The 27,715-nt window shown below is 40.4% G+C and overlaps 2 protein-coding genes across 2 annotated transcripts in view; both read left to right on the plus strand.

Annotated features, from left to right (window-relative positions):
* LOC121503484 (potassium channel subfamily T member 2) overlaps positions 1-22,163 on the plus strand; it is a 65,561-nt gene extending 43,398 nt beyond the window's left edge. The window contains exons 15-30 of the mRNA XM_041777934.1: positions 2,705-2,813; positions 3,654-3,710; positions 4,805-4,957; positions 5,039-5,292; positions 5,701-6,025; positions 6,117-6,222; positions 7,780-7,952; positions 8,451-8,522; positions 8,728-8,862; positions 8,950-9,061; positions 11,552-11,653; positions 11,760-11,843; positions 11,925-12,053; positions 16,590-16,935; positions 20,590-20,674; positions 20,785-22,163. Of these exons, the coding sequence (XP_041633868.1) occupies positions 2,705-2,813; positions 3,654-3,710; positions 4,805-4,957; positions 5,039-5,292; positions 5,701-6,025; positions 6,117-6,222; positions 7,780-7,952; positions 8,451-8,522; positions 8,728-8,862; positions 8,950-9,061; positions 11,552-11,653; positions 11,760-11,843; positions 11,925-12,053; positions 16,590-16,935; positions 20,590-20,674; positions 20,785-20,902 (2,360 nt within the window). The 3' untranslated portion in view covers positions 20,903-22,163. The remainder of the gene's footprint in view (positions 1-2,704; positions 2,814-3,653; positions 3,711-4,804; positions 4,958-5,038; positions 5,293-5,700; positions 6,026-6,116; positions 6,223-7,779; positions 7,953-8,450; positions 8,523-8,727; positions 8,863-8,949; positions 9,062-11,551; positions 11,654-11,759; positions 11,844-11,924; positions 12,054-16,589; positions 16,936-20,589; positions 20,675-20,784) is intronic.
* Positions 22,164-22,985: 822 nt separating this feature from the next.
* On the plus strand, positions 22,986-27,683 carry LOC121503585 (C-factor-like). Its single transcript, XM_041778055.1, has 6 exons — positions 22,986-23,138; positions 23,268-23,322; positions 23,459-23,646; positions 23,747-23,908; positions 24,004-24,114; positions 27,446-27,683. Exons 1-6 carry the CDS (start codon positions 22,995-22,997, stop codon positions 27,557-27,559), a joined length of 774 nt encoding a protein of 257 aa, XP_041633989.1. The 5' UTR covers positions 22,986-22,994; the 3' UTR covers positions 27,560-27,683.
* The last annotated feature ends 32 nt before the right edge of the window (positions 27,684-27,715 follow it).

Raw genomic sequence — 27,715 nt, forward strand, 5'->3', positions numbered from 1 at the left:
CCAAACTCATTAAACCATGTCTTTAGAGTCCTTGCTTTGTGCACTGGAGCACAGCCATGTTGAAATAGAAATGGCCCTTGCCCAAACTGTTGCCACAAAGGTGGAAGCATAGCACTGTCCAAAATTTCTTGGTTTGCTGAAGCATTAAGATTGGCCTACATGAGAGATAAGGGGCCTAGCCAACCCCCTGTAAAACAGCCCAATACCATTATCCATCCTCCAACAAACTACACAGTTCACAGAATGCAGTCAGGATGGTAACATTCTCCCGGCATCCGCCAAACCCAGACTTGCCCATCCGATTGCTGAACCAGAGAAGCATGATTCGTCACTCCACAGAACATGTTTTCACTGCTCCAAACTCCAGTGTTGATGTGCTTTACACCCCTCAACCACTCTGCGTTGGCATTGGACTTAGGGATGTGAGGCTTGCATGCTGCTCAGCCATGGAAACCCATTCCATGAAGCTCCTGTTTTTGTGCTTACATTAATGCCAGTGGAAGAATCATCAGAACATTGATGACTTCTTGCACATATGCACCTTAGCAGCCATAGCAGACCCTGTTCTGTGGTTTTATGTGGTCTTCAGCTTCATGGCTGAGTTGCTGTTGTTCCTAAATTCTTACACTTTCTGATAACTTCTCTTGCAGTTGACTGTGGAACATCCAGCAGGGATGAAATTTCATGAACTGTTTTATTGCAAAGGTGGCATGAAGTCAATGCGCCCTTCAGAATGACCTATTTTGTACCACAAATATTTACAAATGGAGACTGCATGGCAAGGTGCTTGATTTTATACACTTGTGGCAACAGGTCTGATTGAAACACCTGAAGTCAATAATTAACAGGTGTGGTCAAACAATTTTGTTCATATAGTGTAGACAGCTTGAGAAAAATAAAAGTCTGCTATCTGCTATGCATTTTTTTCCATCTCCGGAAATATTTTTCTGCAAAAATGTTTTGATCTAGTTATTTATTAATAATGTAGCCCTTTATAACCTGCAGGAGCGCCTGCACTCCCAATGCATCTCTAGCTTTAATCGCAGGTAGAATTGCGACCAAATGAGATAGAGCAATAATTCTTCTTGCATCTAAAACTGGAGGAGAAACACTAACATATCACACATTCAGTATATCCCAGAGTATTGTTTCCTTCCAGAAATCTCCATCCTTCTTTTACAGAAATGTAATAAAAAAGTGCACCCATCAAAAATGAATCTATAGCGTTGTTTTCTTGCAGGTCACGAGTCGCACTTATTGTTTCAGCATGGTCTTCTGCAGACACATGCATGCTCTAAAACACCTGACACACTTAAAGATTTGACTGCACTACTGTAAATACTTTATTTTTATTAACATGCTGTCTTTTTGCAAATTAAGCACAATTTCATTTCATCTTGGTTTTTGCCTTCTATGCTACGTCATGAAGGGTAAAGCTCATATACTAGACAACATTTGTTTTTGTGCTATAATCTGGAAGAAACCGCAGGGAACACTTTTCTATGCTTATGTTTCTGCAGGACAGTTTTAAAGCCTTATGTTTAAGTTCTTTGAAAATCCATTCATCCATCCATCCATTAATTATCTGTACATCCCATTCAGGATTGCAGGGGGCTGAAGCCAATCCCAGCTGTTACTGGGAAAGAGGCGCAATACACCTTGGACTGGTTGCCTGTCAATCACAGGGCTGACATATAGACAAACAAGCAGCCACACTCACATAATCCCTCTGGGTAATGTCAAGTTACCGATTAACCTAACAGGCATGTCTTTTGACAATGGGAGTGAGCCAGGGTATCCAATGAGTGCTAATAGAACAAGCAACGTCACTACAGAAAGACCCTGTCTGACTGAGATCCAAACCAGGAACATTTAGTCAATTTACTGGTAGTTGATTAAAAAAAAAAAACAAAAACAATTGACAGCAATTTTTGTTTTGATGCAGAGGTGCATGGGGGCTGCACCGCGGCTTCCTCCCACAATCTTAAAGCACACTTGGTGACACTAAATTTCGTATTGTAGTGAATGTGGTTGTCTGGTTGTTTGTCAATGTATGTCAGCCTTGTGACTGAATGGCGACCAGTCCAAGGTGTACATGCCTCTCACTCAATTACAGCTGAGTCTGCCCCACCCCCGACCTTCTAAAATGAAGAAGCTGTATAGATAATTGATTCATGGATGTATTAGCTGCATACAAAGTAAAAACTGCAGACAGCTGCTTGATTCATACCATGTTTTAGCAGGCTCACATAGCCCTAATCACCTGGGGCTTTGGATATTAAGCATGAGGAAAATTTCTTGCTGCGTCACATTTAATGATTCAAAACATTATTCAAAAAATCAATTAGCCCTTATTTTGGCACCATATATAAAATGTTGGGTAAACAAATTGTTGGGTAGCCTAGATTTCTTGAGATTCCTTCGGCAGCTCAGCTGGGCAAACCTTTTCAAGGGTGTAATTCATCTTAGATCTTGAGCCCTTTATGTCAGTAACATTTGGACAAATGGGATGGCACCCTCAACCTTGTCTGTCACTCAAACCAAGGCCAAGAGAGTCCTTTTGTCTGCAGCACACTGGAACTCCCCGTGGGCCTCTTTGGCTCAGTGTAGATGATTTTATGAACCAAAGTGTGAGTGTGTTGGTGTTTTGCTGAGGCGTTTGGGACCTTGTTCACTATGAGCCGCTTGTTTTTTGTTTCTGCAGATCATGTGGTGTGTGAAGAGGAGTTTAAGTATGCCATGCTGGCTTTAAACTGTGTGTGCCCTGGTACCTCAACACTTATCACGCTATTGATCCACTCCTCCAGGGGACAGTGAGTTCAGAGACTTTCTTTATCCCTACTCCTTGTTCATTTTTTATTCTGACAGTCACATATATGATTTAAATGACTCAACTTAGCACAAAAAGTAAGGAAATCTGTGTTTGGTACATTACTTCTTTGTTGTTACAATGCTTCTTGGCAATAAACCTGTTTATTTCCCTTTTAAGTTTAGCAACATTTGAAAGCAACACGCATTTGTGGGATGAGTAGCAGAGCTAAATATGTGGTTTGCACCCATGAAAATTTTGTAAATCTTCTCTGCCAATGCCAAACAGCTTATTTTGCTGTTGCTATTGACTGTTATTTTGAGCTGCTGGTACCCCCAGGTGCTGAAATTTAGGTGCCTGATTGTCATCATTGAAGGCAATCTCAATGCAGAGAGATATTGAAATGAGATTCTGTAACCAGTAGCAATCCCATATCTCCACAGTCTGGGATGGGGTTTGACTACATCTAAAATTTTGAAGTGGAGGGGTTGGAACAGCCTGCCAGTCCTGACCTCAACCCCATTGAACATGTGGGTGTGCTGTTTGTGCCTGAGTAACCAACACAACCACATTGGCTGACTTGCAACAAATGCTGGTTGAAGAATGGGATGCCATTCCACAGCGCAACCCACATACTCAGCTCTGCTGCTCATCCCACAAATGTATGTTCCTTACAAATGTGGCACCATTCAAAAGGGAAACAAACAGGATATCCAACAGTACAAGATTTATTTCAGAGAAGCATTGCTACAACAAAGAAATAATCTACCAAACTCAAATTGTGCTAAGTTTAGTAGTGAGCTGCTTCCTGTGTCATCACTATCTTTATAATTCTGTTTTTCAGAACTGCACCCCAAGAGGGCTTCAAGCAACGTGTAGGAGCCTTCCAAGCCCTCAACAGGTTTGATGAATCCCACCTTTCTTCCCACACAGCCAGTATTTGTGCTAAGGTTTAGACCAAATTCCCCATCAAGCTCCATAGTTAGCTTGCTGTAGTATTTGATTTAATGGAGATAATTGGAAAAGCATATCATTTTGATTTGCAGTTTGAAGAGTGATCTATGATGAGCTAACTTTTCATGCTCCAAATGGCAGCATGATTCATGGCTTTTTAAACCTGAATTTAGGAAATCAGGGTTAATATCAGTGAATTGCACACAGCTACACTACTCAAAGGGAAGGTAGGAAAAAGACATGTTTAATCGATGGTTCATTCACAGCTGTCACCTGCTGTTTTGAGCAACTGCTGTGAATCTGTTTTGCACCTTTTGGGGGATTCAATCTTAAACTAAGTGTCTGTAGGTGTAATCTTTGATCCTCATATAAAATACCAAGGTGTCAAAGGGAGAACAATAGGCATAGTTTTCAAGTAATTTTATGCATGGATTTCAGAGCTCATTTAGTCCGTGTGAAAATAAATATATATTTTCTGTTCAAGAAATCCCCTGCTGCTTGCGTCTGACAAGATCAACATTCAAACGCAGGTTGTTTCATAAGTACACTTCTATATCTGGAGTTGATGCCATTTGGTTTACCGTCTGTGACGAAGCTACATGACTGGATTGGTCCTCCTCCTCCTATGCCTTGCACTTAGTTTCAGTAAACTGCAAATTTGCTATAACACTTACTTATACAATGCAGCCTTTGTCACAGGCCACCCACATTCGCACTGCCCCCACACCCTTGCTTTTTGTTATCACCTCTTTAGCCTCCTTGTCTTAAGCCAAATCCCCCCGAGGAAAGTGTTGTCCACTTACAGTGTGAATGCGTACATCTGGGACCTATTGTTCAAATTAGCTGGGTGTCCTTGTGCACGCTGATGTGCTGACTGAAGTATTGACCTGCAGCTCTGACAGAGATGTAGGATGTTACCTCCACAACCTTGAGAGGAAAATCCCAAGATGAAGTCTTGGCACTGAGTTGAATGCTTTCTGTTAAATGTTTGAAAGGTCAATCTTTCCTCATGTGGTAATCAATTCCATTTTTCTGTCGCAGGGAGGGCGGTGCATGTTCAGCTGACCAGTGGCACAGGACTTATCGACGCTGCTCAGCCAATGAGGTGCATCACATCCGCCTAGAGGAAAGTAAATTCTTTGGGGAATACCAGGGCAAGAGTTTCACCTTTGCCTCCTTTCATGCTCACAAAAAGTAAGTCATGAAGATCAAAAGGCCAAGAAATTAGCACACGCACATAACCCTGCAGAGATGACCTCATCTCTGTGCCTGCAGGTATGGAGTATGTCTGATCGGAGTACGCAGATTGGACACCACCAACATCCTGCTGAACCCTGGTCCATGCCACATAATGGGGGCCTCTGACACATGCTTTTACATCAACATTTCTAAGGAGGAGAATTCAGCATTTGTCAGGGGTCAGAGGGAACCATCGTGGGGTGGAACAGGAGGAAATGCCAGGGGTGTACACCAAACTATTTACCACGGATTGACCCGCCTGCCAGTACACAGTATAATCGCCAGCATGGGTCAGTCATACAGGCACAGCACAAAGACTGTAACATTTGCACACTGACCTTCTGTTTGCAGATTTTATGCTTGTCTAACATGCAAACTTGTCAGAGCCAGCTGCACAATCACAGCTGTCAGTTATCTCATTTAAAACATATCAGGATGATAAAAATATTCATAGCTTTCCCATAGAATCATTGTGTATCTGATTAAAAGTCACACATTTGATAAGAGCAACTGAAATGTCAGATGATGTGGTTTTACAAACACACCACCTGGTGGACAACAGAGAAACTATCCAGTCTACAGGTTTTCAATGCTGTCAGCACAGTTTGTAGAACCAGGGCTATTTGCAAATGCATCTTTATAGTGTTTGAACCTTTAACCTGGTGGCTGCCATTAACTGGCTATGTGTCTCTGTTCAGGCACAGTAGCCATTGACCTGCAGGACTCCAGCGACAGCAGCCCAGAAGGCCAGGATCCAGGCAGCACTGGGCTGAACAGTGCAAGAGGAAGCAGGAGCAGCTCCAGGACGGAGATGAGTGGTGCTAATACTTTGGCCCTGCCTGTGATGGGAGAGACAGGAGAGGAGAGGCGGCACAGCATTGCTCCTGTCCTGGAGCTGGTGGATGGTGTCAATAACCCTGCTTTTGACCTGCTGGGGGACCAGTCAGAGGATGAGGGAGGCGAGGAGGGAAAGGAGGACAGTGACAGGGATGAGAGCGCCCACTGGTGGGGTCGACATTGCGAGTAAGTAGCAAGGATGTTTTTTTGAGGTTTTTGTTCCAGTAAGTATGTTTAAATGAACATATTCATGAGTAACTGTGGGTCTGTGTTACAGGTGGGTGAAGGGATATCCGCTGAACTCACCGTACATCGGCAGCTCGCCCACACTTTGCCACCTTCTTCAAGAAAAGATGCCTTTCTGCTGCCTGCGCATGGACAAGGTATGAGATTTGAAGATTGTGTAAAGTAAAATCACTGTGTATGATGGAGAAAGATGCTGTAAACATGAAATGATGGGGAACTATGTTATGGATTTATCAAGTTTTTCATCACTTTAAGGTTTTATTAGGGGCAGGGCTAAACAGGGTGTCAATAAGGGTGTCCAAAGGTTCTTTAACATAAGCCCCCTCAGTGCCACAGTTTTCAAAATGTTTTAATTCTCCTGCTTGTTTACAACAAGTTTAACATTGCAGTCTGTGATTCTGCTACCTTTGCTTGCTAGCTGTGTGAATAATGGGCTAACATTATGTACCTCCTAGCTGGCTTGGTAGATGGGAAAAGAATTTCCATTCTGTTGCAGACTAAGAGGAAATAGGTAGACAGGCAGAACAGTCTTTCAATCACCTTCCAAAATTTTTTTGAAAAGTCCTTTCCTTCCCACAAGCCTTGTATGGGAGGATTCCCAGAAGAATGTGTAGTATTTTCATACAATGGATATATGAAACAGTCTATCCGGTGTGTCAGGTCAGTCCCAAACCCTCTGAGAGGGAATCACAAGATAATCTCTGGAAGTCACCAGATGGCCGTAAAGAGAAAATAAAATGATACATTTGAAATGAAAGAACATATTATGGGCTGGAGGTTAATTCAGCCTGTAGCATAGCCATTAATTGTCTTTAGGGCCGTTTTAGGCTGAACTGTGCTGGCTGTGTGACAGCTCATGCATGTACCCTCATGGTGTTGATGGCGGCTCCTAATTGCCCCGTCATGGCCTGTTCACTACTTATTACTGCTGTCAGTTCTACCCAAAGTAAGGCCATTAACTAACTGTTATTCACATTTCATGGCTTTATAAATGTCTTAAGAATCCCTACATGATAAACTTAGGCCTACACTTTATAAAATGGTAAATGGACATGAACTTGTATAGCACTTTTCTATTTGTCTGACTATTCAGAGAGTGTTTACAACACTGGTCACAATTACCTGTTCACACACTGATGGTGAAAGGATTAACTGGGATTACTGAACCCCATCCGACCTACCAACAAAGCAGTGGAAGCAAATTGTAGTAAAGCTTCTTGCCCAAGGACTCATTGGCATAAAACTTAGAGATTGGAGACTGAACCCTCATCCGACTGGTTGTGAGACAATTGACTCGACCTTCTGAGCCGCAGTCGCCCCACATATTTGCAAATAATAGATCACTCTTCACTTCACAGGCTTCATGACATATCTTTATAAGTTGTTGGTTTTGGTAGCCTGCCAATTAATATGACAGGGCTGAGAGTGCTTTTTGGAGAAAGAAGGCTAAGAACCCTGGATCTGTTTCCTAACAGAGGGCTTGGTTTCAGTGTATTCAACAGACACACCCAAAGCAACTGCGAGTAAAATAACTCACTGGTATTTGGCATAGTGGTTAGTAACAAAGTCCGCTGTAGCCCAAGCGATACAAAATCTTTGAAACACATTTTTTATTGCTTTACACTGACTCAAAGTGGCTTGCTGTCTTTTTGAAATATGTGCATATTGCTTTGACCACACATATTCTCTCCTAGGCGTGTCACCACACCTTTTTTGAGGATGCTCGCTCCTATGGCTTCAAAAATAAACTGATCATTGTGTCGGCGGAGAGTGCAGGGAACGGTCTGTACAACTTCATTGTGCCTCTACGGGCGTACTACAGACCCAGGAAGGAGCTCAACCCAATTGTTCTGCTGCTGGAAAGCATGTAAGGAAACATCTATGCTAATGAGTGATGAATTAGCCCTGCTTGTAATAACACTTTAACCTTGACAATGCTATATGTTCCTCTAAGTATATGCTGTTGGCATGGCAGCTAGGCTACAAATCTAGGTTGTGCATGATGGTGAAATTGGTCCCTACTTAAATAGCCAGCAGAAGAGAAAAATAGCTATTTAAGGACCCCATAAACATGATTTGTGAAATGGTTTCAGGACAATGTCCTCCACAATCCTGTGTCGTGTTTTGTCGCCTGTACACGAAAGCAGTCAAATAAGAGTTGAATCCAATAAAAGGCAATAAAATGCTGAGTCATTCCTGTGTTGTGCGGTTATTTTCGGCCTTTTCCTGCAGGCACTTTGCTTGTGTTGTATTTCTCAGGCTGAGTGAGAGGGTTCTGTCTCTGTGGGGACGTTAGCTCTTCATCATGTCATATAAATCTTGACTGGTGTGAATTTGAAGTCTGTTTGTGTTTTGATTGGTTCAGACCTGAAGTGGACTTCCTGGAGGCAATCTGTTGGTTCCCCATGGTTTTCTACACAGTGGGCTCCATTGACAAGTAAGACAGACCAAAGCCTGCAGCTGGTTTTATTATTTATAGTCTCTTTTTCATCTTTTTTTTCTATTTTCCTTAATGTTTTTGTTTTCATCTGCGTGCTTTTGCTCCGCTCAGATGATTTAGTTTACTCTTTGATTTATTCTCACTGCCCCTCAACCCTGAAATATTTCTTCCCACTCCCTTTTCTCTCTCCTCCTCTCTCTAGTCTGGACAGTTTGCTGCGATGTGGAGTGACATTTGCTGACACCATGGTTGTTGTTGACAAGGAGAGCTCCATGATTGCAGAAGAGGATTACATGGCTGATGCAAAGACTATTGTCAACGTCCAGACTCTCTTCAGGTCTGCTTTGCCCAAACTCTGCAAAACTCTACCTTAAAGTCAGTGTTTGTTAAACGGGTGATTTTCCTCTCTATTTCCTCTTCTCAGACTGTTTCCAGCTCTTAGTATCATCACAGAGCTCACCCACCCAGCCAACATGCGCTTTATGCAGTTCAAAGTCAAAGACCACTACTCTCTGGCTCTGTCCAAACTGGAAAAGGTAAAAGCTTCATAGCTCCCAACCTGCACTTTCTACTCCAGGTTTCCTTCAACCTGGACTTCAGAGGTCAAAATTAAAAAACAAGGAGGCAGCAGAGTATGTTGCAATCTGACAGTCATCCTTTATTTAGTTTTCTCAGTGATTGTTGCAACAAATTCATCAAAACTCAGCTAATGTATCAACTGCTGAAAGTATTCAGACCCCCCTTTACTTTTTTTCATTCGATGCAGGCTGATGCTACAGTGAAAAAAAGTCATTTTTTTCTAATTAATCTACCTTTAGTACACAATGATGAAAAAGTGACAACAGAATGTAGATGTTTTTGCAAATTATCATAAATAAAAACTGAAATTCCACATTGACATGAATATACAGACCCTGTGCAAAAACACTTGAAATTTTGCTCAGGTGCCTCCAATTTCTCCATAATGTTTCTGCACCTTAATTGGGGTCCACATGTGGTAAATGAAATTGACTGGAGATGCTTTGGAAAGGCACAGACCCTCTCTAGAAGGCCCCACAGCTGACAATATATATATCATAGCAAAAACCAAGCCATGATGAGTTCATAGGAACTGCCGTCAGAGCTCAGAGTTTTTGCAAACTCCAAGTAGGCTTTTATGCATTTTGCATTGAGAGGCCTCCATATAGCCATGAAGCCTAGGTTGTGGAAGACTGGAGTGATGGTTGTCCTTCTGGAACTCTGTCCCATCTCCACACAGGATCTCTGGAGCTCAGTCAGAGTGGCCATTGAGCTCTTGGTTACCTCTCTTACAAAGTCCCTTCTCCCCTGATTGCTCAGTTTGGCTAGACGACCAGCTTTTGGTGTCCTAGTTGTGCCAAACTTCTTCCATTTGAGAATGGAAGTGCCCTTGGGAACCTTCAGTGCAGTATAATTTATTTTTTTACCCTTCCCCAGAACTGTGCCAAGCAACAATCCTGTCTCTGAGTTCTGCAGGCATCTCCTTTGACCTCATGGCTTGATTTTTGCTCTGACATGCATTGTCAGCTGTGAGGCCTTCTATAGAGAGGTAACCTTGGAAAGCAGATGGAACTGCCCATTTCCATGTTTCTTACTGGCGAATCCATCTCGCAAAGCTCCTATCTGAACTGTTTGGTTAGAAAGTGACAAGACCAATCAGCATCGAGGAACGGTACTTTCAGGCACGGCGGAGTCGTGACGTATGCAAGCAGCGAGAAGAGGCTGGTACAATTATGGCGGAAGACATTAGCGTGGATGCTGCTAAAGCATAAGTTTTTATGAAAACTTGACGACATTTCTTAGTTAAAAGAAGAACAAAGAACAGTATTGAGTTGTTTTCTTTTCAAAAACAACAAAAGCTGTGCACTGACATGTCTAGTCGCCATGTTTTGCATTATGCAGCTCTCTATGGAGTTTACTCTCGGCAGCACTGCACCTCGGATTGGGACAACAACGTCACGTGTTTTGTTGCTCTGATTGGCCCTTAAAGATAGACGGACAGAACATTCATCCAGTCAGCCTCCAAGTTTTTTTTTTCAAAGGGTCTGCCCTTTCCCAAACGCTGTGTATGACAGGTTATCCAGATGGATGTGTAAAACAAATCCATCTGGCATGCCAGTTTAATAGAGAGGTGTGTGCCTTTCAAAATCATGTCCCGTCAGTTTACTTTACCACAGGTGTACTCCAGTAAAGGTGTAGAAACATCTTGGCAAAGATTAAGAGAAAAGGGAGGCACCTGAACTAAACTTCAAGTGTTTTTGCAAAGGGTCTGAATACTTACATGTCAATAAAGTATTTCAAGTTTTTTAATTTTTTGATTAAGTAGCAAAAAAAATAAAAAATAATAAATTCATGATGGGGTACTAAGTGTAGATTACTGCAAATAGATTTTTTTTTCAATTGTAGTGAAGTAAAGGAGGGTGTCAATTCTTTCTGAATGCACCGTAAATGAAACCAATCTTTTTTGTTCTCTTCACCTAATTGCTGCATATCTTGTTTTTTTTTTTCTTTTTTTTTTTTTTTACTGATCTTTGCAAATGTTTCCCCCTGTGTGGCAGCTAATGAATTCCCCCTTAGGGCATCGATAACATTTATCAACAAATTAGAAAAGAGAAAGGCACTATGAAGAGATTGCAGTTTATGAGAAGTCTACCATTTACCTCACAGCTGGAGCCCCTTCGGAGGATTTTAGACCTTTTATTGTGGCACAATACATGTTGTGTGTGTTTCACTGACATTTTCTAATTAAGTCACACATAAAAAACAGTCAGATGCACATGTCTGAAAAAATTGCCCTTGGAAATTACTATTAAAAAAATGTCCTTAACTTTTGAATTGCCTTTGGCCCAGTGCATGCTGTCCTGGATCCTTGACTTTGTGAATAAGAGGAATTATAAAGTTTTATAGGTGCATGTCTGATTTTAATCATAAAATGTGTGCATCCCATCATCTCATGAATAGAAGACCAGTGTAATTGTGGGGAAAATGTTTGCATGTTTGGTCTGCAGAAGGAAAGGGAGAAGGGGTCCAACCTGGTCTTCATGTTCCGCTTGCCCTTTGCTGCTGGGAAAGTGTTCAGTGTTAGCATGCTGGACACTCTCCTCTACCAGGTACACCATCTTTTCAATCAGAACTAACACCAAGATCATTTTTTCTTAACCTTTTAAAATCCAGCACCTTTGATCTATTTCTGTTTTTGCTTTGCTTTCCGTGCAGTCATTTGTGAAGGACTACATGATCTCCATCACCAGGCTGCTGCTGGGTTTAGACTCCATGCCCGGCTCTGGTTTCCTCTGTGCTGTAAGTAGCAAAATAAATGCAGCTTAAAGTCAGTGTGTTTGACCTGTGGAGAGAGGTTTCAAATGTGTTGTTTGTTTTTAGATGAAGATCACAGAGGACGACCTGTGGATCCGTACCTACGGCAGGCTCTATCAAAAACTGTGCTCCTCCAGTGGAGACATTCCCATTGGCATCTACAGGACAGAGGCGCATAAACTTCCTGTTTCTGAGGTCAGCTGCTTCTACAACCAGCCTCTGATTGAAGTCAATAAAAAAGATGGAATAATAGAATATTCAAATGAATAAGCTTCAACTCTCAATCTTACTGTTCATATTCTAAGCCTTCACAGTATGGCCACACATTCCCTCATAAGTGTTGTTGGGGTTTTTGTGCTAGGTTTTCCTTATTGTTAGAACATGAATAACCATTATTACAGTTATGAATATGACCAAATAAAATTATTCAGCAAGATTGCTGAATAATGGGGCATCACCCTGGAAACAGGGACAGTAACCAAAAAGGTGCACAAACCAGTTTCAGAATTAAGACTACATAATGATATTATTATTTTTATAGACAAATATTGGCATTTAAATTAATAAAAGGTGTGAGAATAAGCAATGACCTTCTCACCAGCAAAATATTGCAGAATATATGCACAATAACCACAGACAAATTCTCTTTAAATCTGAAATAACATTTATTTAACAAAGCAGTATCAGCTAGAATCAATGACATTTAACCAAACAAATTACTGTTATGACCTAGGCCAGTGGATCTCAACTGGTCCAGCCTCAGGACCCAAAAGTCTGTCTTACGACAAATAGTGACCCAAGCTTCTAAAAGTTTCCAACAACATATGTATAGTTGAATATGTTGCAGCTTTGGGCCTGATTGGACCAAAATACATGATATTAAAAAGAGAAAGGGCTAAACTGACAAGTTTTATACACTCTTTGCCCATCATTATGTAAACATTTTTGTCAGTTTTCCAGACATCTTGAGAAATTACTTCATAATGATGGGAAAGTAGCTTTTCCATTGCAAGAAAAGGAGATAAATTAGTTGAAATATTGATCAAAAATTTAAATGTACCCAATTTTACAGGAAAACAGGTTAAAATAAAAGGTATCGATGCATGTCCACCAAGGACTTCAGGACTTTCTGCCACCACTTTTTATGGTTGCCTAGTTGCAACCCACTGAAAACTGGTCCGCAACGCACTTTTGGGTCCCGACCCACCAGTTGAGAACCACTGATCTAAACTACAGCAAACATACTATTTACAAAGCAAACCATGGAGAAATGTATGTGTGAGAAAGAAAGAGAGAAACAAGCAAGAGAGAAGATGGCTGTCATTCTTGAAATGGTTATCTAGAACCAAGGAGATAATACAGACACAACAAGGTAAATTAACAACACATAAGCTGAGACAAAAAGACAACTAATGCAGCCTCCAACAAATGCATATGAAATCCTTTCTGCAGCTAGTTCTGCCCAGATCAAAGTCTCTTACTTGTGATCATGGTGTGTGATTAGAGTCCGGTGTCCACAAATCCAGAAGTGAGCAGAGGTCAGTCCATTAATGTTCCTTCCACGGTTCCAGCAAGTGAAAAGCCTTATTTAAGCTTTAGGATGAGAGTAGGGCTCGTATCGTCCTTCTGAAGCAGGAGAAGATTTGTGCATCCTTATTTGGATACTCTTGGGCTTTCTGAAGCACTCCTGTCCGGATGCCGTCGAAACTCTTGTTCTCAACCAGCCAACTGCTGACTGCCCTAAAACTTAAGCTAAAGCAGAGAACAAGCAACAGTGGAAAACAACTGGCTTTGTAGGCGGTGGTGTGGCCCCTCTGGTGGGGGTCACACTGGCTTTTATTACCTGTGGACCCCCTGCAGAGTCTCTTCAGGTCTCCTCCTATCAGAGAGGACAACGTGTCTTCTCTGTAGGTGCTTCAAAGGATTCGGGGATGATTGGTCTTTCAGTTTTTATGACTCTTTATTTGAACAGTTCCCTCCAAAACTACAAAAACAGACCTCAGCTATGATTTTTTGGCCTGAGACTTGTTGTCGACATGGTTAATTCCCAACAGTGTTGATATCAAATTTTATGCTGCTTTCAGATTTACCTCTGAAGTCAAATGTCGGAACTAGGGATGACTTAACACCTGAGTTGAATACGTTCCATTTACTTCAAGTTGGTAATTCTGGGTACTAGAATTTCCATTAGTTTTCAAGTCGGAGAGAGGAAAATCTGAATTTCCGAATTCCGAGATTATGGAATGCACCATTAGACTACAGATCTATTTAGAAGGTATAAATAGTTTATATAACATTAAGAAATGACTGAGTCCTTATTGTTTCAGAGAACAGAGAAAGAGCATTTTTTAAAGTTTGGCACCACTCAGTTTTAGAGAAAAAACATCTACTATCTCAAATCTTCTGCCCTATTCTTGTGTTGCATGTACATGATCCAAATGTGGCCTTCAAACAAGCTGAGCAGATCCAGCACTGTGATATGACTAATATGAAGTAACGTTGATTCAACGTGTCAATCACAGCTTTGTAAAGTCTCCTCCTCCTTACTGTCAGACCATGTAACTCCTTAAACATCCACAAGTTCTTCAACTGTGCATAACTCATCGTGATGTTCATGTTCAGAGCAGTGATGACATCAAGCTGCTTCATCTCCATCTTCAGGAAGTCATCCTCAGGGACCAAACATTAAACACAAAAAAGGCCTGAATTGCTCATAGTCAGTAACAAATATCAGTCAGTGTGGCGAGAAAGCTGTACTTGCTGAATGCCTTAAAATAAGATATACTAATTTAATGAGTTAATGCAGCTCATTGCAAGTCATTAAATCTGAGAGAAAAAAATAATCATTGGTGTTTAGAATGTTTTTACTGCAGTAAAATGACAGCGGATCAAATCTGTCTGAACAGTATATAAGGGTTAAGCCATGCTTGGGCCCCCAGAGGCCCTGGGTTCACTGCATTTTATGATCCAAAGTAATTTCAAGGAACAGAAACACAGCTAATCATGTTAAACTGTACCCCCTAGGTGAGCATAACAAGAAGAGAGGTTCATTAAATTTCCACCATTAAGATAATAGTTATGAGTTGTTTTCTAATTATTTTCTTGCCTGAGAGAATTCTCAATCTGGTCTTGTCTCAGTATCTACTCTGAAAATCATATATCATCATTCCTATCAAAAAGATAATAATAATAATAATAATAATATGCAGGAAATAAACATTTTCCCTTTAAAGCTACATTTGTAATGCCTATTGGTGATATCAAATCCCTGTTTATGGAAAGAGAATACATTTGGCAAAGACAATACATAAAGGCTAAAAATGGAGTTCTGCTTTAAAAGCTTTGCCAGTAATGTTAACAAGCAGGATGCACAGCATATAAGCAGCCACAGATGCAGCATCCCTCAGCCTAATTTCATTAGCTCGAATGAATACTGCTACATGAATTAGTCAATCGTAATGCTGAAAAATACCCTTCCACAACATCCGCTGCACTCAAATGTTGCGATGCCAGTTTTTCTGTAAATTGGGTTTGTGTCATAACTTGTTTGCAGCACAAGCAAAAGCAAGAGCTGAAAAAGCTTGTTGATCTTCAGGGTCACTGACTATGCTAAATAACGGCACTGAGGCGCAAAGAATGGAAAATTTTTAATGTGCAGCCAAGAGACAGGGAACATCAGCAACAACTTTTGGTGTTTACCACATGGTTTAATGCACAGTACATCATATTATGCATTCTAATAGACAAAGAAAAACATTCAGGCTGGTGGAGCATCATTTGCAATTTCATTAAGACGGTCAAATTTAGATACTTTTGGATCCTAATTGTTTTTAGATGATACAGTCTTAAGTTCTCTAGGACTGATAGCATCAAAGCTTTCTAATATGACAACGCCCTCAAAAAATGTCATTACTTTTTGCCATGGTTTATTCCAAAAGATATTAGGGCAGTCAGATTGCAGTTTTGATATACAGGCACATCTAAAAAAAATAGAATATTATGAAAAAATGTATCTGGTTTCCTGTGGTTTAATTCAAGAAGTGAAAACTGTTGATGATGTAGATGATTACAGCTTAAGGCTCACAAAAAAATCCACCATGAAAAAATATTAGAATATCACAAAACATCTGCCCAAAAAAGATTTATAAAACAGAAATGTTTGTCTTCTGGAAAATTCTGCTCCTTTATGCACTCCGTAATTCGTTGGAGCTCCTTCTGCATGGATTACTTTATTTATGTGACCCGGCATGGAGGCAATCAGCCCGTGGCACTGCTGGGGTGTTATGAAGCCCAGGTTGCTCTGATAGTAGCCTTCAGCTCGTCTGTATTGTTGAGTCCGGTGTCTCTCATGTTCTTTTTTACATTTCCTCAGATATCATCTATGGGGTTCAGGTCAGATGAGCTGGCTGGCCAGTCAAGCATTGAGCAGAATTTTTATATGTTAAACTTTTTGAATTAAATTATTGAAAAAATGAGCTTCTGCTTGGTATTCTAATTTTTTCAGATGCACCTGTATATGTTCATCATACCAAAAAAAAAAGAAAAAAATCCAGCCCACAAATAGAAAGAAATTTCTTACGAAGGGCTTTTTTTCCGTTTTCCATAAAACTGCTATTTATTTTGAAAAGGTTTATATTTGATGTTGGGCTTTATGCTGCAGTAGGAAATTTAAAAGTATCTGTATAGGAGATTGTGTGTATAAAATGTATTTATACGTGTTCTTTGTCACAGTCACAGGTGTCCATCACGGTGGAAGACTATGAGGACACCAGGGAACCCAGGGAGCCTCTGTTGTCCCGCTCTGGTGCACATCGTAACTCCACCTCCTCTGAGCCCATCTCCACCTCCTCCCACTCGTCAGACCACCCGCTGCTCAGGAGGAAAAGCATGCAGTGGGCACGGCGGCTGAGCAGGAAGGGGGGTCGGGGCTCCAGTGCGGCAAAGGGGGGTCCGGGCAGTGCCGCTGAGAGGATCAGCCAGCAGAGACTGACCCTGTTCAGACGTTCAGAGAGGCAAGAACTCAACGCTTTGGTGCGGACCAGGATGAAACACTTGGGCCTTTCTCCTACTGGATTCAGTAAGTTTGAACTATATTTAAAAGTATTCTGCTGCCGAATGATAATGCCTCTTTACTATTGGTTTATAACTATGGAGGCTATGTTTGCATCACTGGATGACCACCATTATTTACTTTTTCTAGAGATGTCATTTTTAGTTTGCACTACAAATTGACATATTTTTATTTAATGCAAAGTGTGCTCATGGACACAGATTGACGTTTATGGTTTTAGCAGTAGATCTTACACTGTTAGAAATCAGTGTTAAGCTTTTGTCAATGTTGAGCTGACACTAATGAGATTCAAATAATTTTCAGGCTTTTAAATAAATGAAAAACCAAAAAACAAAAAAAACCTGATGGTAGAAATAAAGGGCTACAGAGAAATCAACAGTGCCATCTGCTGGTATCTTCTAGACCCCATTGGAGGCTATATCTAAAATTAGATAAACCTGTTTGCAGCTCACTGATCTGTTCTGGCTTATTGGCCACTCAAGGGGTTACCCCCAAATTATCATTGGCTATTTGAATGCACATCTTCCTTTTAAGCTGGTAAATAATTAAACTTAAATGTTGTCACTTTAAGGTTAAAATAATATGCACAGAAAAATAACATATTGTAGATACTTTAGTGTATGTGATTAAAGTACAGTAAAGTATTTATTCCCTTGGATGTTTTACTCTTTAATTGATGTCATAAATCCGTCATGGTCAATAGAATTTGACTTTAAGACAAAAAAAAAATAATAATGTCAAAGTGAAAACAGATTCTACAAATTAGTGTCAATCAAATGAAAATATGTAAGGTAAAATAAGTGACTGCATAAATATTTAAGCCCTTTAAGTCTGTATTTAGTAGGGTCACCTTTGGCTCCAATCACAACACTCAGTCTGGATAGGTCCCAGTCAAGCTTACACATCTGGATTTTACTCCAATTTTACGCCATCCTTCTTTGCAAAACTGCTCAAGCTACAGTATGTCAGGTTGCAAAGAGATAAAGTGTCAAAATCCATTTTCTAGTCCAGCCAAAAATTCTCCATTGTCTTTAAACCATGTGTAGCTGTCCTCATTTACTTTGGGTCATTGACTTGGTGGAAAATAAATCTTCTCCCAGGCAGTACAATTCTTGCAGTCTGATTAAGATTGTCCCCCAGCATTTCCAGTATTTTGCTGCATTCATTTTACCCTCTACCTTTACAAGCCTGCGAGGGCCGGCTGCCAAGAAGAATGCCTGCAGCATGATGCTGCCACCATGTTTCACAATTGGGATGGTGTTTGTGGGGATGTGCAGCGTTTGGTATCTGCCAAACACAGCATCCCCATTTTTGTCTCATTGCACGAAAATAACTTTCTTCCACTTGACAATAAAGTCTCCCACATGCCTAACTCCAGCCCAGATTTAGTATGAGTTTTCTTCAACAATAGATTTTCTCATTGCCACTGTCCCATAAAGCTTTGACTGGTGAAGAACACAGGGAACAGTTGTTGGCTACAGAGTCTCTCCCATCTCTGCTGCAGAAGCTTGTAACTCCTTCACAGTAGTCATGGGTGTCTTGGTGGCCTCTCTCACTAGTCTCCTTCTTGCACACTCACTTAGTTTGTGAGGACGGCCTGATCTAGGTAGATTTACACATATTCTGTCCAATTCTAAGATGCTGGATTTAACTGAACTCTGGGGGATGTTCACTGCCTTGGAAATATTTTGTATACATCCCCTGACTTATACTTTTCAATTACATTTTCTCTGAGTTGCTTGGAGTGTTCTTTTGTTGTCATGATGTAATGGTAGCCAGGAATACTGATCTGACCTTTGAGACACAGGTGTCTTTTTAATGCAATAACTTGAGACACATTCAGGGCACTAAGGTGATCCACATTTACTAATTTTGAGACTGCTTGCAATGATTGGCTGGACCCTTGTTTAAGTTTTTCAGTCACTTTAGAAGGAGTGAACATGTATGCAATCACTTCTTTAAAAAAAAAAAAAAAGCCATATTGACTGTGATTGATTTAAAAAAAATAAGTGAAGGGGTAACACATCCAAGGGGTGAATTGTTTTTATAGGTACTATATATATATATATGGATCATAAAAAGGGTGATAAAAAGTAGATAAATGAATAAATAGGCTAAATAAATACTTTTGTGTCCATGCACACGAAGTTCTAAGACTGAGGTGTAATTAAAAATATCTTTATCTGATTTTATCAAGACTATCACACAAGTTAGCATAAAAGTAAGTGTAAAAGATTAATCAGGAATGTAGCTCCAAGTTTAATGTTCACGTTTATAAAGTGATTTTAAATAAGGATAATGTTAAAGAAAGTAGCCTTTATTGATTATGAACCAATAAAAAAAGGCCATGATATTAAAGCAGTAGTGGAAAAAGGTAAATGCTTGCCCAGTGCAAATTACTAAGTTATATAAAATTGATTTTTTTTAAAAAGGGAATGACTGAGAGCTGGAGCCCCTCTAAAATATGTACGCCCACACAATCACAGCAATTCAGACTCCATTAAGTGTATTGCAGTACTCATTGTATGCAGGTGCACGACAGAAAAAATCTCAAACAGGGCCAGAATCCACATCTGCTAGGGAGTAAGGGCTAAACAAAGAAAGAGCACAGCAGCAGCATTAAAACCTTTAAAATGCAACAGTGGGTTTGCCTCACAACATAAAATATCATTTCTGAATTTTTTATTTCTATCATTCCTTCTATTAGTACATGTTATTAGTGCACACCTACCGGTTAGATTTAAGAAAAACACATTTAGGATGGCCTGGTTATCCAGTAGGTTGGTTTTCGAAAAGAGAACCAAACAGGTCTGAACACCAACTAGGAAAGCTTCTACTGTTTACATCTCAAAAACACTGCATGTATTTAAAGTGTAGCAGGAGCTGTGAGCAGTTAGTGTCTGTTTCCTCATTTGGAAGCTATGAGCTGGAGAAGAGGGAGGAAGTGACATAATACCATAGGCGGTTACTGCCCAGGTAGAAACGATGGCAGGAATCGAGGCAGGGGAAGTGAAGTACTGAGGGAAATAGGAAAAATTAAAACTAATAGAAACAGCCCACTTACCTCTGCAGACGTCAGTTCCTGAGTAAGGTCATACCAGGAAAATAACTAGATCAGCCCCTGTCGGGGCGAAGTAAGAGGTAACTCTTCCGTAGAAAAAGATGATTTCCCTGAGTTGAGTAAGTACGGTATACCTCAGTATAAGTAGATGTAATAACTCTCCAAACTGTGTTTTCTCTTATTTCCAGGCAAGCTAAAATGTCTTTAAATCAGATGATGTGACTGCAAAGTATATTTTTAAATCAGGTAGCCAGGGTCAGGGAGGCAGGCTTGTGATGGTTTGAAATGAGCTCAATAAATACTCAAGGATTTCAGTTTGTCGGACTGAAATAGGTAAAATACTGCCTTTAAACTTAATGATTAACCTTGCCCTGCTTTCCAGCAAACCTCCAAAAGTATCATGACAGCCATATTTACTTTAAAGGCATTTACTTTGGGCCCATTGTTCAATTATTTTTATCCAAAGTACTCTTCCTGTCTTGTGAATCACTGTAATGTAAGCCCTGTTGGTTCTGTGTGCACGGATGCTGCACAGCCTGCTGTATATCCTGCTCCTATTTTATTTCCTGTCTCTCTCACCTCTTTTCCTCTCATGTCAGATGGGATGACAGACCAAGGGAACAGACTGTCGTATATCCTGATCAACCCTTCTCCAGACACCAGACTGGAGCTGCATGATGTTGTGTGAGTACACAACCATGAGTTTGATTAAACAAAGAAAAAGTATAACTTTGAAAGACTGATTGTGCAAGGATATTATTCTTCCACTAATTAGTCTTCTTTGTGATGCACAGATACCTGATCAGACCAGACCCTCTCTCTTTGGTACCAAATCAGGGCAGCAGCAGGAAGTGCGGCGCCGGGCTATCAGAGAGTCACAGATTTGATACACAGGACAGTACCCACCTGTGAGAGACCATAAGAGACAAATATATACTGTCATTACACTGCCATTAAGAAAGGACAAACACAAACGCACCCATGAGAAAGAGGCAGAGATCAGGAAATGGGGAGATGCAAAGCAGCGCATGGGCCTCATATTTTCTCTGCATTCAGTGTCTGTGAACTCAGAGGTGCCGGACATGCATGGACTTTTTCTATAACACTGGGAATGTTTTATTTATGCACCTTCCTATTTGCAAAGTGGAGAGCTGCGGACCCAGAAGTGCATTTAATGAAGAGCTGTATGTATTTATATCTGTGTATGTGCATGTTATGTACTGCATCATGTATGTGCAGTGTGTGGTTGTGTGTGTGTGTGTGTATGAGTGAGTGTATGTGTGCTTATGGATCAAGAGCAAGACACTGCCAGTTTTAATCCGGACAGCCAAAGAAATCTGCTGCCAAATGAAGGTCGACTGATGTTATTTTTGTGTCCTTCTCTGTGTTGTTGATACGTTTTGTCATAATGTTGTTCAGCGTATTTTAAAGGGATCATATGGTTTACACATCCTGTAAGGTTCTGGTCTCTTTTTTTTTTTTTTTGATCCTCATGAAGGCCTTTTTAGTTTTTAACCTGTTACCCACATGTTCTACACTCACCAGCAGGTCGATCTCAGTGATGGAGAGCAGTACAGAGACGGAGCAAACCATCAGTACAGGGCGTTTTGTCTTCAGTGTTTCATTGTCTTCAGTTTGTTGAACAAAAACTTTTTTTTTGTTGTTGCTTGAAGCCCTCAATGCTTTGTTGGTCTTTGTTGATACCAGCTCACTTTTGCTAACATGCATGTTGAAGATGCAGGTGATGGAAAAACAGCAGTAAATTTAACATTTTGTTCTGCCTTCCATCACAATATCCTTAAAACAAAGTTTCAAACTAAACATAATCTGTATTAACATACTGCATAAATATCAACCTTTTCAAGTAATCAGTTTACTGGTTAAGAATGAAAATATAGTATATGTTATTTCAGTTTTTTGGCAGGAAAAAAAACTGTTATTCAACAAGAAGCTGATGTTCCATTGAGTTTAGATCATTAAGCTTGTTTTTTTTAGTCTATCCTTTATTTAAAGAGTTATTAAAATGACATTTTAATCCGCTTTATTAAATATCTTGTTTGGGAAGACTTTTATGTTGTTTGATTACCAAGGAACTAAAATTTGTACACTGTCAGATATTTGTGCCATCTCATACAGAAATGGTGCAGCCATGTTGCAGGAATGCTAACCGGCATCCCTGCCAACACCACTGCTGTAGCTTTAGTGCCATTATAACAGATAAAAATATGTATATATTAAAGTCAATCATTATATTTTGTTATTGCTTCATTGTTTGTTGTCAATCTCTGTAGACCCTCCAAATATTTATTTGCATTTTGCCATTTGTTAGCTAATATGACATGATGAAGTAGTCACATTTTACCCCCTAATGAATCACTTAACTGTCCAACACAGTATGCCTTTTGTTTGGATAACCAAGCCCACATTCCTGAGCTATTTTTACTTCATTGTATCAACACTGTAGACGACTCACCCTCCACTGGCCTAACTTGATCTACTGCAATGTTCATAAGATGTTCCAAGTACCTGAACAATTCTGAATATATCAGTTTATGCAGTCAAATGACTCCAGAAGTCGTGCACATGCTATTCTTGAGCTTTGTGAGAAAATGCAAAGTATATTTTCATGTAAAGCTCTGGTCACTGGACAGGAAGTGTTTTGATGCTGCCTTTCGTTGTTGCTGACAAGCAGCATTAACTGTATTTCTCTTAATCCTTTTGAAACATCACATCTCCTCAGTGCGTATCTCAACACTTCATGCATGATGCATACTTGTCATGATGACTTGCTCAATTTATGCGGCACAAGCTGTATTTCCTGTGGTAAACATCATGGGTGAGGCCAGCAAAAAGACAGTGCATTAAAAAAAGACTCTCTAAATGAACTCTACAGAGCTATGTGAAAACAGATGATGGGGGGTGTGGCCTGTCTGCTTATCCTACATCTAACAAAGGCCCAATATAAGAGCTCAAGCAGAGTTGTGTGCAGACTGAGACGAAGGAAATGGCAGCCAAAGCAGTGAGCGTTCTTATCACAGGAGCCAACAGGGGCCTGGGCCTGGAAATGGTGAAACAAATGCTGGACGGTCCCACACCAGTGGGAAAGCTGTTCGCCTGTTGCAGAGACCCAGATGGACCCAAAGCTGAGGTGAGAACTAAACTAAACTATGGGGGGTGGCGATCATGCAAACCACAGAGCCTGCTGATTGGTAGGTCATGCTAAAATCTTGTATTTGCATTTCTGAATAACCAGTTTGTCCTCTCTGTGTATCTATAGGCCTTGCGAAAGCTGGCAGCGAAGCATCCCAACATCATCCACATGATTCGTATGGGTACAAGCTCTGATCTTGTTCTCATGTCCAAGCATAGCCTGGCTTTGACTCCATGAATAGGCCAGTGTTGTTGATATCTTTTTGACTATCTGTTGACCTGCACTGATGCCTCGCTGTCTCTCTCTCTCTTCATCAGACGTCAGTGACCTTTGCAGCATAAAAGAGAGCGTTCAGCAGGTGCTCTCTGTGGTTGGGAAGGAGGGTCTCAACCTGCTCATTAACAACGCAGGGATCCTGACCAAATTCACCCTGCAAGATAGTACTCAAGAGGACATGCAAAATGTCTTCAACACCAATGTCATTGGCCCTATGAACATCCTTAAAGTAAATCCTTCTTCATGACTGAAATAAATTTGAAGTACTGAATAGATTAACATTTTTGTGTTTGTCTGCTTGTGACTTTCTTGCTGGTTTGCATCTGCAGGAGTTTTTGCCTCTCCTGAAGGATGCAGCGAAGGCCAGTAAAATACCAGGGATGTCCTGCAAAAAAGCAGCTGCTGTAAGCATCAGCTCTTGTCTGGGATCAATGGAAATGGTACCACTGACGTATGCCGTCTTTACTGCCATCTCATATCGTGTCAGCAAGGTGAGTGACAACCTCCTCTCACTTTGACCTGCTACATTTTTTAAAAATGTAACTGTTTGAGCTTTGATACTTTTTGTCTACGATCCTCTTCTCAGGCTGGTCTGAACATGCTGAGTCTGTGTGCTGCAGAGGAGCTGAAGGAGGATGGGATCCTGTTTTCTTTGTTGCACCCTGGTTGGGTGCGCACTGACATGGGGGGAGAGGATGTAAGTCAGCAGTTTTTCCTTTTTCAGTCAGCCATTACAATCTGCTTGGAGTGTCCAAACTACAGCCCTTGGTTCATTTTTAATTGGCCTTCAGCAACTCCCAAAAATAAAATGTTTGACAGCATTGTACTTCTTCGTTTTTCACGTTAGCTAGTGCTGCTGTGTTACTTCTCTAAACACAAGAAGTATTTGTTGACATGCTTTTTCATGACTAAACTAAGACAAAATCATAAATGTAAGACATACTCATAATCAAAATAATCTCTCGATTCATAACACACTGATGAACAAAGACAAAAGGATTACAGTAACAAAAGGCAACACAACTCAGTCCGCGCTGTCTCAAGTCTAGTTTATAAATCATATGCTAATCATCTTTAAGCACCAACAGCCCTGTAAAGTCTGGCTGCTTCAGGATTTTTCTCTTATTTTGGGTGTGAATGTGGAGATGAGCATCAGCACCACTTCTATCAGCTGTTTGGAGTTTCATTCTCATCCTCACCATGGGTGGATCCAATGGTGGCCAGAGCCAACCAGGGCCCCCCTTAAATCTTACAGGCCAGCCCAAAACCCTCCTCAATAATGACTGGCTACTTGTCTTGTCAGCCATCTCTAAATGATGAAGGGTTTTTGTTTTTTAAGCATTACTTACCATGTCTTAAAATACATTGGATCAGCTTTCCTGACTTTAACATGCTAAAGGTGTATCGAGGTATATCAAAGTAGCCCTGTTATTTCTATATTTACCTCCGCCAAGGAGGCTATGTGATCAGGAGGGTTTGTTAGTTTGTTTGTTAGCAACATAACTCCAAAACGTATGGAAGGATTTTGATGAAATTTTCAGAAATTATCAGAAATGGCATAAGGAAGAACTGATTAGATTTTGGGAGTGATCCGGATCACCGTCTGGATCCACAAATTTTTTATAGGATTCATCACTATTGGGAGATAGGGCTAATGGCGGAGGTCTGCGCTCTGCGAGTGCTTTTCTAGTTTTCAGTATGTGGCCCTCAGTGAAAAAAGTTTGAACCAAGGTTATGATAGCTTGGATTTTTCATGAGTTTTTGTTTTTATTGCATTTTAAGTTTTTGCTCTACTTTAATTTTCATCCTTATTCGTTAGTTTAGTTTTTATTTCCAAAATGCTTTGTTTTAGATTGGTTTTTAGTTTCTTCAGTAATATGTATTACTTGTCATCAACCCCTAAAGGGCTAGAAGAAGTAAACCTCATACAATTAAAAAATGTTATCATAAAATAGGCTAACCTTTGATTTTCATTTGGTTTACTCAACAATGGCATTTTAAAACAACTCAATACCAAAATACACTCACTGGCCACTTTATTAGGTACACCTGCACAATTCTTTGTTGGCACAAATAGTTAATCGACCAATCACATGGCAGCAACTCAATGCATTTAGGCATGTAGATGTGGTCAAGACGACTTGCTAAAGTTCAAACCGAGCATCAGAATGGGCAAGAAAGCGGACTTAAGTGACTTTGAAAGTGATGCTGATGGGCTACAGCAGCAGTAGACCACACCAGGTGCCACTCCTGTCAGCTAAGAACAGGAAATTCAGTCCATGATTTGCACAGGTTCACCAAAATTGAACACTAAAAGACTGGAAAATTTTGCCTGGTCTGATGAGTCTTGCTTTCAGATGGTACGGTCAGAATTGGGCATGAACAACATAAAAGCATGGATCCAGTCTGCCTTGTACCAACAGTTCAGGCTGGTGGTGGTGTAATGGTGAGGGGGATATTTGGCACACTTAGCACCAATTGAGGACACAGTCTACCTAAGTATTGCTCTTGACCATGTCTGTCCCTTTATGACCACAGTGCACCCATCTTCTGATGGCTACTTCCAGCAGGATAATGCACCATGTCATTTAGCTCAACTCATCTCAAACTGGTTTCTTGAACATGACATTGAGTTCACTGTTCTCCAGTGACCTACGCAGTCACCAGATGTCGATCCAATTTAGCACCTCTGGGATGTGGTGGAACAGGAGATTCACATCATTGATGTGCAGCTGACAAATCTGCAGCAACTACGTGCTGTTACCATGTCAATATGGAACAATCTCTGAGGAATGTTTCCAACAGAACTAGCATGGTGTACCTAATAAAGTGGCCAGTGAGTGCATACAATAAAGTTTAGACTTGGTTTTATTTTCTTTCATGTAAAATGATTTTTACATTTTAGTTTTAGTTTTTTAGTTAGTTATAGTTAACTCTAATAACCTTGGTTTGGAAAGCTTTGGTCAAGGGAAATTAGTGAAACAATGAAACACTTAATCACTTTTTAAGTTCACTATAAAACCTTACATTGTATGGTTTCACATATAACAGACTGCAAAGGTAGTATCTAAGAAGATTCTGAAAACAGTAATTAAAGAACAGAAGAAGTTATAGCTGCATAGATTTAATCCATGAATGAAAAGCTGTACACTCTTCTCATTGTAACAGAACATTTTTATGAAATATAGTTCATTTTAATAGCAAGATTCTGGTATTTAGCTTATGTATTTTGCTAGGTGCTACAGTCATGTGCATAACTTTAAGGCATGAAGGGCACTAAGGATTCATCACGGGGCCACAACCCGGAGCTGGAGTGGGAGATTTTGGCCAGAGTCAAGCTCAACACACGTCAACACATGACAAGGTCAAGCTCGACAGCATCTCTATTGTCTGGGCTTTTGCACCCCTGGTAATACACCACATGGTCTGCACCCAGGGGCTCATGCCAACTCTACTACCTGCCTGTATGGTACCCTGGGCAATACTTACTCACCACCTCCACCCCTTACTGAGCTGTAAAGGTGTGGACTTTATTTTTTTCAACAGATTATTTTTCCATGCCCCTGGTAATATGAAAAGACATCAAGAGCACGACCTGGGTTGTATCAATCCTCCTTCCCACTTGATGGTGCCCTTAGGCAGGCTTACTCACTATTACTTCAGCCGCAACTTTTGGCCATAACATGCCTAAAAGTTTTGCACAGCACTGTATTTCATTAAGAGGACTGTAAATTTGAAAAAAAAAAAATGTGTTTAATGATATTAAAGGTTGCTCTAGTTTGCATTTTCTAAAATCCAGTAGTTAATTACATAAAAAGCTCGTCCCAGTCAGGCAGGAATTACAGAAAAGATGTTTCATTTGAGGGAAGAAGTCCCTGAAGGTTTCACATCTCAGAAAATAAATACTGATTTAGACACATGTGGTATGAATACAGCGGTAGAAACATTAAATTGTCTTTTTCCTCCCTGAAGAGTTAGAGAAATCCTGTGATGCCTTCATGTTGACTGAGTGTTTTTCCAACCACCAGGGGGAGATTGATGTCACAGAGAGTGTGGAGGGAATGCTTCGTGTGCTGGCTTCACTGACTGAGAAGCAGAATGGAGCCTTCCTGGATTACAAAGGCGATACTGTCCCCTGGTAGCTCAAAATTATACAGTCCTCAAGCAGTGAATCACTACATGAACCCAAGTGAAATAAAGAACCTCAGAAGTTACTTTGCCTTTATTCTACTCATTTTTTCATTAATAGGACTAACACTGACAAGTAAATTATGTGATTGAAAATGGGAACAATTTAA

This window comes from Cheilinus undulatus, linkage group 21 (assembly GCF_018320785.1).
Source record: "Cheilinus undulatus linkage group 21, ASM1832078v1, whole genome shotgun sequence".
NCBI lineage: Eukaryota > Metazoa > Chordata > Actinopteri > Labriformes > Labridae > Cheilinus > Cheilinus undulatus.

Bases quoted from the DNA above. Each gene is read 5' to 3' on its own strand.
- LOC121503585 (XM_041778055.1), top strand. From the start codon at position 22,995: ATGGCAGCCAAAGCAGTGAGCGTTCTTATCACAGGAGCCAACAGGGGC. The intron at 23,323-23,458 runs GTACAAGCTCTG...TCTCTTCATCAG, and splicing joins CATCCACATGATTCGTATGG to ACGTCAGTGACCTTTGCAGC. The intron at 24,115-27,445 runs GTAAGTCAGCAG...TCCAACCACCAG, and splicing joins CTGACATGGGGGGAGAGGAT to GGGGAGATTGATGTCACAGA.